The 13,837-nt window shown below is 42.8% G+C and overlaps 1 protein-coding gene across 2 annotated transcripts; it reads left to right on the plus strand.

Annotated features, from left to right (window-relative positions):
- Window positions 1-241: 241 nt before the first annotated feature.
- Window positions 242-12,539, plus strand: ldhbb (lactate dehydrogenase Bb). Of its 2 annotated transcripts, none has more exons than XM_020481253.2 (8): window positions 242-600; window positions 3,648-3,784; window positions 4,413-4,530; window positions 4,778-4,951; window positions 5,424-5,597; window positions 9,206-9,323; window positions 10,551-10,674; window positions 10,890-12,539. In XM_020481253.2, the coding sequence occupies exons 2-8, from the start codon at window positions 3,656-3,658 to the stop codon at window positions 11,055-11,057; spliced, it is 1,005 nt and encodes a 334-aa protein (XP_020336842.1). In that variant the 5' UTR covers window positions 242-600; window positions 3,648-3,655; the 3' UTR covers window positions 11,058-12,539. The 2 variants fall into 2 exon arrangements, with proteins under 2 accessions (XP_020336842.1, XP_020336843.1); XM_020481254.2 differs by lacking the exon at window positions 242-600 and adding an exon at window positions 2,797-3,089.
- Window positions 12,540-13,837: the final 1,298 nt, after the last annotated feature.

Below are 13,837 nucleotides of genomic sequence, written 5' to 3' on the forward strand. Positions count from 1 at the left end.
CTCTTTAGATGCCTCTTTAGACTGACCATTGCCAGTAGTTGTGATTTTGGTTATCTGTTTTAAATATGAGGTTGTGATAAGACTTTCAACAGTCAGATTTTTTGCACCATCACTTAAAACTACATATTTATAGGGTTGGGTGGTATCTAGATTTTCATCCGGTTTGTGTACCATACCGGGGTATACGGTATTACCGGAAGTGCGCACAAGGCGTTCCATTTTTAATTGCTCAAAACAACTTAGAGACAACTGGGATCTTGATCCAGGAGGGGATTGAATCCTTCTGAAAGATGAGTCCCTAGACAAATCCGTTGACTCCTTCCTCTGCACTGATTTGTAAAAGGCTTGACGGGTGAAAACTGGTGGACGTTCATCATTAGGGTGGGTTTTCAGATCAGTACAGATGAGGTGAAAGCATTTTGGTATTTGAAAGAGTGTCTTATGGTGATGAAGTACATGAACAGCTGACATGTCAGGTCACCCGTTAGAGGCAGTACACTTCCTGTGGGGGATGGAAGTTTAGGGCTTAGAGTTGATTACCTGCACTCAGGAGGCAGCAGGCAAGGAGAGAGGACTAGGAGAGAAGACGACAAGCCACGGGTAAGACTTACTGTAAATATACTTTGATTTAGATTTTGGAACAAGTGAAAGCAGTGGTGAGAGGGTCCAATACCAATAACCAGTGATGTTTGGGTGTCAAAGTATGTGAAGCATGCACTATTAACCAATGATGATGGTGTGCAATACCCATTTGTACATGGGCTACCTGAGCCTATATGATGCACTGCTGCAATTTCAATCTGCCTATTGACCCTGGATATTTAGGCTATTGGTTGATTAATTGTGGTATGTCATTGATTGGCAAGAAAAAAGCTAATACAGAAGGACTGGTAAAAAGCAACAGGAACATTGAATTTTGAACACAGTACACAAGGTATGTGAGGTGTGACTATCTCAAGGCTACTTAATTGCAGTGGTGGAAAAAGTACCCAATTGTCATACTTGAGTAAAAGTAGAGACCTTTTTAATAGAACATTTTTTGAGTAAAAGTGAAATTCACCCAGTAAAATCATACTTGAGCGAAAGTATTTGGTTTCAAATATACTCAAGTGTCAAAAGTAAATGTAATTGTTAAAATAAACTTAAGTATTGAAAAAGTATAAATCGTTTAAAATTCCCTATATTAAACCAGAAGGCACCATTTTCTTTTTTCTTTTTACAGATAGCCAGTGGCACACCAACACTTAGACATAATTTACAAACAAAGCATTTGTGTTTAGTGAGTGCCACAGAGGCAATAGGGATGACCAGGGATGTTCTCTTGATAAGTGCATAAATTGGACCATTTTCCTGACATGCTAGTAACAAGTACTTTTGTGTGTCAGGGAAAATGTATGGAGTAAAAAGTACACTCTTTTCTTTAGGAATGTAGTGAAGTAAAAGTTGTCAAATACAGGTTCTGCAAAAAACTACTTAAGTACGAATTCAAAGTATTTTTTTTACTTAAGTACTTTATGGCACGGCTTAATTGTCGCATCCATTACTCTTGGGCGACAGCTTCCGCCTGGGACAAGGCAGTCACGTATTGACAAGAGCAACCAGAATCCCATGCGGTACATTCTCTCTTGAGACAGAGGGCAATTTTTTTTATCAAGGAAAAGGGATGTGTGTACTGAATATGTTTTCCTTCAAATTAGTTTTGGATGTCATGTTATGGACAGTTAGTGTATCGTGCTATATACAATTGTGGTGATTATTAATAGACTAAAGCCTATTTATTATAAACCCAGATGAAATTGGCTGAGATGTTGAAATATTTGTGTTAGGCCTAAATAAAATTCGCATCGCATTCTAGAATTTTCTAGCCTATCCAAACAAAATACTCTTAAAATTGTGTATAAAGTTTAAGATTCAAATATGTACTCGCGCCTCGTCATATTCTTTGGGTATCTATTTAAAGTTATGCGTCTCTGCCAATTTATCCCCTTATTTGATCTCCGATATCGTCTACCCTCGGCCATATTGTCTATTTAGCAGATTGAGCGAAGATGGAACGACTGTCTGTCTGTTTTGCGAAAGTGGGACTGTTTTGAAATTGAATGTGTTGGCGACGTGCCATACCCAAGAGATTACAGATTGCGCAAATTTAACGGTGTTCGTCCCTTCTCATTCATCTGACTATTGTATTGGCCCGCCTAGTATCATCTTTACGGCATGGACAATTCTATTTGTTTTTCTAGTAATACCAAATATTATAATGGAAACAATGTATTGTTCCTGGCCTACACTGATGACCTTGCCAAGCGGATAAGGATCAAGCGCATTATCGCTCAATGTATTTATGCATGCCGTGACAGGAGGACGATGTCATTCAACATTCACTTGTAATAGATTGACAATTTTGCGGCACTACCCTGTACTTAATTCTTATTGACCTCACCATTATGGGCATTTGAGGAATAAATTGTATTTCAACCATTGACCCATAATGTCTTTGCATGATTTTAAAAAACAAGTTACTCATAACTTGGCCACATTGCTGCAGCTGTCATCCCGGGAAAGAATTATTTTGGTAACACTGTCTAGGAATAAAACCCTCTTCATAACATAATGCGCTATGCATATATCCCCGTTTGTTTAGCACCGCCCATATACTGGATACATATCGTCTATAGTCATCAGAGAAGCAGGACAAGTGCACCAGATTGAGCCTGTGACATTAAAGGATTACAGGATAACTCCTTTTTAACAGTCTGCAGTCAAGTTTGGCATCCGATTAGTAGAGCCTTCACCAGGCCGTTGGAGCACAGGGGGAGAGGGAGAGCAGCAGCAAACTACAGTAGAGCTCTGTGCTGTCACTGTGGCGCTTTTTGTAGTGCACCCTCGTTTTAGGCCTGTGTCACATGCCCTGATTGCAGTGCTGCAGCTCACCTATCTGATTCCTCCCACCTGCCCTGTCTGGATTTGGATACAGCCGTTGTGTGAGGTGTTGTGGGTGCAGGGGGAAGGCACCGTAGCTCTCGTCTAGTCTGACATGTTGATTACATGGTGGTATTTATATCTCGCAGCTCGGAGCATCGTCAAACAAAGCAAGTATTTGTTGTATTATACCTGGGGAAGTTCAGGGTGTCCTGCTAGTATCAGCTCTGCTCAGTTATAAATAAGGGTTGGGGCTCAGATGTTGGTGTGTGTGTAAGAAACGGGTGTAGGAGGTGAAAGTCACATAGGACTACGAGCTGTAGAATCAAATGTATTTAACCTTCATCCGTAATCCCCGTGCAGTGCTGCCAGCCTGCCGTTTTAAAGCAACGGAGGCTGTTTTTCATGAATGCATTACTTATTTAGTGAAACCTAAATTCACCCTACCAAGGTCGACCAACGTGTTTGGCCAGCTTGGTTGATAGGGTTTATAATGTATGCCATTTATCCAAAGAGACTTACATTCATCCTAGCATAATTTTTTTTTTAATTACGTATGGTTGGTCCCAGGACTCTAACCTACTATCCTGGCGTTGCAAGAGCCACGATCTACCAACGAAGCTACAGAGGGAAAGGAAAGCAAACAGATTACCATTTTGACGTATGTCTTTGGACATGTGAAAGACCACTTCTGTTTCTCCACCTCTTTCCCCTTTCTCTCTTCATAGCATTGAACATGGCCTCTATCCTTCAGAAGCTCATCACTCCCCTGTTCAGTGGGACACCTGAGCCCGCCAGGAACAAGGTGACAGTGGTGGGGGTCGGCCAGGTCGGCATGGCCTGTGCTGTCAGTATCCTGCTCAGGGTAAGACCAGACCTGCTGTGTTTATACTCCTGTCAGATTACTACCCCCTAGAGCTACAGTATTATGGTGTTTAGTCTACTGCATTGACACTGGATTACTCTTTACTCTGAGACATGGCTGTAGACTCCTTAGATGCCATAGGAGTCTACTGACATGTCTCAGGGCAAGTTTACTCTCTGCCTACTGATCTTCTCTCGATATTACACGTCCATCCATTCCCTCCTTATTACAGTGTTATTATCATGTTCAGTACTTTGTTGCTAAACTATAAAACAGGCTTTTAGACATGCACATGCAGAATATGTGTAATTGACTACCATTGCTTAGACTGATATTAGCTCAGAAGGGATTATAATTGTGTTTATAATCTGTTATGGAGAGGGTATTATTCCTAGGTAGTTTTACCAACATAATTATTTCTTGGGATGACAGCTGCAGCAATGTGGCCAATGAGTTTTAGGAGTATCATATTTTTGAAGTCATGCAAAGACATTATGGGTCAATGGTTGAAATATGGTTTTATTCTCCAAATGCCCATCATGGTGAAGTCAAGGTGGAAAGAATAACTGCACAGTCATTGTACATTCATCACATCTTACCCCCCCCACCTTTCTCTCTCTCTCTCCAGGAGCTGGCTGATGAGCTGGCCTTGGTGGATGTGATGGAGGACAAGTTGAAGGGAGAGATGATGGATCTGCAGCATGGCAGCCTCTTCCTCAAAACGCCCAAGATAGTCGCCAGCAAAGGTGAGTGTGTAGCAATTGGGCACCAGGAAACCATAAAACCAAGATGGACACAATCTGCATGTCAAATGTATGTGTGTTAAATTAAGTACTCTCACTGAGAGGGGAAGTGTATGAAGGGGGGATGGGAAAAGGTTGAAAGGGAAATGTATGAATGCATTCTATTAATGATGTGACAAGTTATTGAAATAAATACTAGACACAAATGATATACAGTACTCTCATTGATTTGATATTCTCCCACGGTCAGACTACTCTGTGACGGCGAACTCTCGTATCGTCGTGGTAACTGCGGGCGTTCGTCAGCAGGAGGGAGAAAGCAGGTTGAACCTGGTTCAGAGGAACGTCAACATCTTCAAACACATCATCCCTCAGATCATAAAACACTCCCCCAAGTGCATCATCATCGTGGTCTCCAACCCAGGTACACTCACATATGCATACTGTATATACCAGTGGAGGCTGGTAGGAGGAGCTATAGGAGGATGGGCTCATTGTAATGGCTGGAATGGAATTAATGGAACGGTATAAAACATATGGAAACCATGTTTGGCTCCATTCCAGCCATTACAATAAGCCCGTCCTCCTATAGCTCCTCCCACCAGCCTCCACTGGTACATACACACCTAAATATACACACACCAAGTACACTCTCACACACAGACACCATAGACTCAGAGCCATTTATTTAGATATGTAAATATATGGCTCTGCAGACACTCACACCTACATATACTGTAGTACTTACACACACTTACTGCAAACGCTTACACATCCTAGCTACACACATGTAGATACACACTAACACAGATACAAACTCACACACCAGATACAGTAGTGTTAATCCAACGACTTGTTATGGAAGTCTAACCCCAGAAATCTCTCCCTGGCTGTAGTTGATGTGCTGACCTACGTGACCTGGAAGTTGAGCGGCCTGCCCAAGCACCGTGTCATTGGCAGTGGCACCAACCTGGACTCTGCCCGTTTCCGTTACCTGATGGCTGAAAAACTGGGCATCCATGCTACCAGCTTCAACGGATGGATCCTGGGAGAACACGGAGACACCAGTGGTGAGTGTGTGCGTGCATACGTACAGTACCAGTCAAAAGCTTTGACGGGTACTTCTACATTGTAGAATAGTAGTGAAGACATCAAAACTATGACATAACACATGAAATCATGTGAAGATCAAAAATGTGTTAAACAAATCTAAATATATTTTAGAGAGGCCTCCTGGGTGGCGCAGTGGTCTAGGGCTGTGCTACCAGAGATTCTGGGTTCGTGCCCAGGCTCTGTCGCAGCCGGCGATGACCGGGAGGTCCATGGGGCGACGCACAATTGGCCCTAGCGTCGTCCGGGTTAGGAAGGGTTTGGCCGGCAGGGATATCCTTGTCTCCTTGTCTCATTGCGCACCAGCGACTCCTGTGGCGGGCCGGGCGCAGTGGGCGCTAACCAGGTCGCCAGGTGCACGGTGTTTCCTCCGACACATTGGAGCGGCTGGCTTCCGGGTTGGTTGTGCGCTGTGTTAAGAAGCAGTGCGGCTTGGTTGAGTTGTGTTTTGGAAGACGCATGGCTTTCGACCTTCATCTCTCCCGAGCCCATACTTGAGTTGTAGCGATGAGACAAGATACTAACAATTGGATACCACGAAATTGGGGAGAAAAGGGGGTAAAATTTAAAATATATATATTTTGATTATTCAAAGTAGCCACCCTTTGCACACTCTTGGCATTCTCTCGACCAGCTTCACCTGAAATGCTTTTCCAACAGTTGAAGCAGTTCCCACATATGCTGAGCACTTGTTGGGTGCTTTTCCTTCACTCTGCAGTCCAACTCATCCCAAAACATCTCAATTGGGTTGAGGTCTGGTGATTGTGGAGGCTAGGTCATCTGATGCAGCACTCCATCACTCTCCTTCTTGGTCAAATAGCCCTTACACAGCCTGGAGGGGTCATGGTCCTGTTAAAAAACAAATGACAGTCCCACTAAGTGCAAACCAGATGGAATGGCGTGTCACTGCAGAATGCTGTGGTAGCCATGCTGTTTAAGTGTGCCTTGAATTCTAAATAAATCACTGACAGTGTCACCAGCAAAGCACCATCACACCACCTCCTCAATGCTTCATGGTGGGAACCACACATGCGGAGATCATCCGTTCACCTACTCTGCATCTCACAAAGACACGGATGTTTGGAACCAAAATCTCAAATTTGGACTCATCAGACCAAAGGACAGCTGTCTACCGGTCTAATGACCGTTGCTTCTGTTTCTTGGCCCAAGCAAGTTGCTTCTTATTATTGGTGTTCTTTAGTGGTTTCTTTGCAGCAATTCGACCATGAAGTCCTGATTCACACAGTCTCCTCGGAACAGTTGATATTGAGATGTCTGTTACTTGAAGTTTGTGAAGCATTTATTTGGGCTGCAATTTCTGAGGCTGGTAACTCTAATGAACTTATCCTCTGCAGCAGAGGTAACTCTGGGTCTTTTCTTTTCCTGTGGCGGTCCTCATGAGAGCCAGTTTCATCATAGCGCTTGATGGTTTTTGCGACTGCAGTTGAAGAAACTTGCCATTTTCCGGATTGACTGACCTTCATGTTTAAAGTAATGATGGACTGTCATTTCTCTTTGCTTATTTGAGCTGTTCTTGCCATAATATGGACTTGGTGTTTTACCAAATATGGCTATCTTCTGTATACCACCCGACCTTGTCACAACACAACTGATTGGCTTAAACGCATTAAGGAAAGAAATTCCACAAATTAACTTAACAAGACACACCTGTTAATTGAAATGCGTTCCAGGTGACTACCTCATGAAGCTGGTTGAGAGAATGCCAAGAGTGTGTTAAGCTGTCATCAAGGCAAAAGGGGGCTACTTTGAAGAATTTCAAATATAATTTTTTATTTTATTTGTCCTAATTATTAACCATAAACCCAAACGTACATACAGTACCAGTCACCTACTCTTTCCAAGGTTTTTCTTTATTTTTTACTATTTTCTACATTGTAGAATAATAGTGAAGATATCAAAAGTATCAAATAACACATGGAATCATGTAGTAACCAAGAAAGTGTTTAACGAATACACACAGTAAGTCTGAAAACTTATGTATTCCATTCAAATGTGCTACTGAATTCTTAGACTATAAGTAGCAGTGACCCCATTCTTGAGGGTTACTGTGATAAAGGTGAGGGACAGAGATCTGTTAATCTGGGCAGTCTGGGCCCTACAGGTCCAATGCAGCTATTTTTATCTCAATATCAAATCATTTCTGGGTAACAATTACTGTAATTGTTTTTAATTAAAATGGTCCAAAATAGCTTCTTAGCAAGAATTTTGCTAAGACTGTCTGTTTATTTATTTATTTTTTATTTCATTTTATTTCACCTTTATTTAACCAGGTAGGCTAGTTGAGAACAAGTTCTCATTTGCAACTGCGACCTGGCCAAGATAAAGCATAGCAGCGTGAGCAGACGACAAAGAGTTACACATGGAGTAAACAATTAACAAGTCAATAACACAGTAGAAAACAAAGGGGGAGTCTATATACAATGTGTGCAAAAGGCATGAGGTAGGCAAATAATTACAATTTTGCAGATTAACACTGGAGTGATGAATGATCAGATGGTCATGTACAGGTAGAGATATTGGTGTGCAAAAGAGCAGAAAAGTAAATAAATAAAAACAGTATGGGGATGAGGTAGGTGAAAAAGGGTGGGCTATTTACCAATAGACTATGTACAGCTGCAGCGATCGTTTAGCTGCTCAGATAGCTGATGTTTGAAGTTGGTGAGGGAGATAAAAGTCTCCAACTTCAGCGATTTTTGCAATTCGTTCCAGTCACAGGCAGCAGAGTACTGGAACGAAAGGCGGCCAAATGAGGTGTTGGCTTTAGGGATGATCAATGAGATACACCTGCTGGAGCGCGTGCTACGGATGGGTGTTGCCATCGTGACCAGTGAGCTGAGATAAGGCGGAGCTTTACCTAGCATGGACTTGTAGATGACCTGGAGCCAGTGGGTCTGGCGACGAATATGTAGCGAGGGCCAGCCGACTAGAGCATACAAGTCGCAGTGGTGGGTGGTATAAGGTGCTTTAGTGACAAAACGGATGGCACTGTGATAGACTGCATCCAGTTTGCTGAGTAGAGTGTTGGAAGCCATTTTGTAGATGACATCGCCGAAGTCGAGGATCGGTAGGATAGTCAGTTTTACTAGGGTAAGCTTGGCGGCGTGAGTGAAGGAGGCTTTGTTGCGGAATAGAAAGCCGACTCTTGATTTGATTTTCGATTGGAGATGTTTGATATGAGTCTGGAAGGAGAGTTTGCAGTCTAGCCAGACACCTAGGTACTTATAGACGTCCACATATTCTAGGTCAGAGGGGAAAACTAGCTGTTATGGGCAGAGGTTTCTTACTGGTCTATTAACTAATTTAACGCCTGGTGATGTCACAAGGCAGGCCAAAACTCACTCCCACCAACACATGCTGAAATTTCAGGCGGTCTTTTCAAACAGCTCTTACACTAAAAGGGCATTATCATCATTCTCACAATTTCACAGTATTATTCCAACCTCAGTGTGGAAATATATATATAAAACACAGGATCACGTTTTTTTGACTGCACTGGGCCTTTAAGGAGAAAACGGGTAATAAGGTTAAGTGTGGGTGTGTGTTCCAGTCCCTGTGTGGAGCGGCACTAACGTAGCAGGTGTCAACCTGCAGACACTGAACCCTGACATCGGTACTGATGCTGACCAGGAGAACTGGAAGGACACTCACAAACAGGTGGTTGACAGGTAATGTACACAGCACCGTACCAACACAAACTATTACCTCTACTTTTGTTGTAAACACTTTTCCCCCCCTAAGAGTGTCATCTAGAACCTAAAAGGGTTCTTCGGCTGTCCCCATAGGACAAATCAAATGTATTTATAAAGCCCTTTTTACATCAGCAGATGTCACAAAGTGCTATACAGAAACCCAGCCTAAAACCCCAGAGAGCAAGCAATGCACAGTGGCTAGGACAAACTCCCTAGAAGAATCATAGAGAGGATCCAGGATCTGAAGGGTGGCCAGTCCTATTCTGGCTGTGCCGGGTGGAGATTATAAGAGTGCATGGCCATTAAGGCCAGATTGTTCTTCAAGATGTTCATAGATGACCAGCAGGGTCAAATAATAATCACAGTGGTTGTAGAAGGTGCAACAGGTCAGTACCTCAAGAGTAAATGTCAGTTGGATTTTCATAGCCAAGCATTCAGAGGTTTGAGACAGCAGGTGCGGTAGAGGGAGAGAAAACAGCAGGTCTGGGACAAGTTAGCACGTCCGGTAAACAGGTCAGGGTTCCATAGCCGCAGGCAGAATAATTGAAACTGGAGCAGCAGCACGACCAGGTGGACTGGGGACAGCCAGGAGTCATCAGGACATGGTTTCCCAAGCTCAGTCCTCCTGGGGACCACAAGGGGTACACCTTTTTGGTTTTTGCCCCAGCACTACACAGCTGATTCAAATAATCAAAGCTTGATGATGAGTTCATCATTTGAATCAGCTGTGTAGGGGTAGGGCAAAAACTAGAACATGCACCCCTTGGGGTCCGCAGAACCGAGTTTGGGGAACGCTGCCATAGGAGAACCCTTTGAAGAACCCTTGTTTGTTCCAGGTAAAACCCTTTTAGCACCAAGTATAACCGTTTTGGGTTCCATGTATAACCCTTTCCACAGAGGGTTCTACATGGAATTTTACCTGGAACCCCAAAAAATTATCCTGTGCGGACAGCTGAAGAACCCTTTTGGAACCCTTTTTTCTAAGAGTGTATTTGAGTCATTCTCATACCTGTAGTTTGGCTCTCTCTCACTGTAATGGAGTCCTGAATATATTGAGCCCAAGGGCACAACTGCAGTCTGATCACTTCCACAAGATTTTCCCCTGTCAGCCCTGGGATTCGAACTGGCAAACAGTCTGGTTACTGGCACGTTTCTCAAACCTCAAGGCTACTAAAATAAAAATAAAATTATTGTGTGTTCCAGTGCCTATGAGGTGATCAAGTTGAAGGGCTATACTAACTGGGCCATTGGCCTGAGTGTAGCTGACCTCACTGAGAGCCTCATCAGGAACATGAACAGGATCCACCCTGTCTCCACAATGGTGAAGGTGAGAGACACTCCATACACGTACTGTATGCACACACGCACACTTGGCCTTGTGCCTTCTCACACCACTGGAGGTGTGCGGTTATTCCCTGACAACGCACAGTCTGTTGTATGTAAATGCTTCCACGACAGATATGTAACAGATAAACAAACAGGCATATAGACATGTACACACCTATGCACAAAACTCAAGGAGATGATGCCGTTGCTCGACAGGGCATGTACGGGATCGATGACGAGGTGTACTTGAGCCTGCCGTGCGTGCTGAATGCTGGGGGTGTGGCCAGCGTGGTCAACATGACCCTGACGGACGACGAGATCGGCCAGATAAAACAGAGCGCTGACACACTGTGGGACATCCAGAAGGACCTGACTGACGTGTAGCAACGCTAACAGAACACCAAGGGGCGCCACATTCCACTCAACCCCTAGGGTGTGTCCCAATAATATCTCCTCTCTCCTTTTAGTGTGCATTCGTTCACTACTTCCCACAAATCTAAAATCAAGTGCACACTTTGGGAGAAAAGAGAGATAATTGGGACATAGCCCCAACTCTCCTTATCACCTATTACTCAACATATGCCACTTAGCAGATGGACGCTTTTATGTAAAGCGACTTACAGTACAGTGATTGCATATAGTTCTAATATGTGTTTTTGATCTGTGTGGGAATTAAACCCACAGCTTTTGCATTGCTAGCCTCGCTCTTAAAGAGCAACTGCCCCTAAAAAACAAATTCTCCTTTATAAAACTGCCTATGTGGCAAATTTACTACAAAGTGTAAATGGGATCATTTGGGTCATAAAGTCATTCTCATCCAAAATGTTGTGACTTGTGGTCGTGACTGCATCACAACGTAAATGAAGGTTGGGTTTGTTTCATTCCTGCCCACAGCTGGCAGCACACAATTAATCATCAATTCAGGAGGTGAATCTGCAAATGATCCAATCTTAATGCCTATGGTAAATTTGGGTTTACTTTGGATATCCATATTGGGCTAGTTAGGGACCATTAGTAAATTACACAATGCACATGGGCCAATATGTTAAAATTCCAATAGCTAAAAATGTCAATGACTTAAAAACCTCAAACTAATTATAATTTAAATAAATGTATAGACATGTATTGAAAGCATTTGATGAGAAAACAACTAAAAGGTGTTCAATGTGAAAATATAGTATTTTACATTGTCATTTGTTTGACAGTCCATAACTAGCCCCGGAGATAGGCTATCCAAAGAGAATCCAATTTTGCCATAGTCGCACACCAGCTGGCTGAAGCTAATTGGCTAAATCATTTGACTAACTCTTCCCACCTGCAAACACACACAAGACACCCACATCATACCAGACTCTGAAACCAACTCAAGTTTGAATTCAGTTATGGCCGCTAGCATTTCTAATGAACCAAATCTAAAACGAGAGATAATCAGGAAGTGCAGTTGCCCTTTAACAACTGAGCCACACAGTTAAAAAATGACACAGGTTCCAAAAATACACTTTCACAGTGTCACTGCTGGTATCTTATACACTTGTAATCTTCATACCTTTCCTGGCATCTGTGTGTTTGGTCTCATGGTCAAGAGCATTAGGTGTTAGGCTTACTTTGCACATGGCTGCTTAACTAGGAAAGGTGCAGATTGAAGCGTCTTTGTTTCCCTGAAAAAGCGCTATATAAAAACCTGGAAAAGTGTTAGGCTATATAAAAACCATGTCATTCAGATGTGGGAGATCATCAAATGCTTCAGTCATTTTTCCCTTTTTAAAGTGAAGGGTTATTTAAGGGTTGTTAATCATGTTGGATGTGTAAAATAAAAGTGTTTATTGTTGTTGGAATGAACAAAGTCCTCAATCTTTGTTTTCAGAATGATTGAAACCATTATTAACCAACAATTTATTTGGTTCAGATTTAGAAGCATAATTTCTGTATTTTCATGATAATTTCATACATGCATGTACAAACACAATATACAACGTAGAGCACCAGTTTTTTTTTTTCCATTTATGCTCAGGTTTCAAACATTGCCGTATGTACTGGAGTGTCACAGTACTTGTCCTAACAACACACCATAGCATGTGCCCGCAGACTGGCCAGTAGAAACGTGTCTGTCATGTCATCCCACATCAGTGTGATGTGGCAACCTTTCACGGTGAGGAGAATGTAGACATCGTGTGACCAAGGTGAAGTGGGTCCGAATGGTGTTCAGAGTGGTGTTACTGCTGTTAATTATGGTGGCGTGACAGTCCTGTGTCACTAGAGTTACTGTAAGTAGCCTGAGGACAGGCGTAGACATGTTTTCTTTCGTCTTCTAATCACCTGTCAGGGTGATTAGAAGAGGGGAAACCCCTATATAAAAATGAGCCCAGCGGAAGACGGTGTCAATATAATTGGACTATCAAATATTTCTATATTACATGATTTCTCTTAATAAATTACATTTGTTTATTTTTTACCCCGTTTTCTCCCCAATTTCGTGGTATCCAATTGTTTAGTAGCTTTAGGGCTCCGGAGAGACGAAGGTTGAAAGTCAAGCGTCCTCCGATACACAACCCAACCAAGCCGCACTGCTTCTTAACACAGCGCGCATCCAACCAATCTGTGTTTTCACTGCGGTTCCCTGAAGAGACAACACACACACACACGAGTCATATCGAGCAATATAATGTATAAAGACATACATTTCACACATTCAGCTGATTTGAAATGATGGGACAAATGTGCTATGGAGGACGCGTCAACGGGGAGAGAATCATGCTCATTGCTCACCTAATTGTAAAGCGTCCCCTTTTCTGCCCTCTGATATGAAACGATGGTGTCCTCGCTCTAACAAATTGGGACCCATACATTGACTGTCCTTTTTAAATATTTTTGCTAAACATTTCATACAACTGGTGGACCACTCTTTACACATAGTTATCAAAATCCCTTTAATTTCTGTAACTTTGTCAACAATAATGTAATTAGCCTTGCACAAACGAGCCGGAACGGATCTTCTCCTGTTTCTGGAGCGCGAGGCAGCTTGACCCTGAAGAGGACGCTAATCTATCGCAGGGCCTAACCAGCAATCTTTCTCGTTAATGCCAAGCAGAGCGGCATTGGGTCCCACTTTTACAGTCTTTGGTGTGACTTGGCAAAGGGATCGAACTCCCAATCTCAGGGCGGAC

This window comes from Oncorhynchus kisutch, linkage group LG4 (assembly GCF_002021735.2).
Source record: "Oncorhynchus kisutch isolate 150728-3 linkage group LG4, Okis_V2, whole genome shotgun sequence".
Lineage (NCBI taxonomy): Eukaryota > Metazoa > Chordata > Actinopteri > Salmoniformes > Salmonidae > Oncorhynchus > Oncorhynchus kisutch.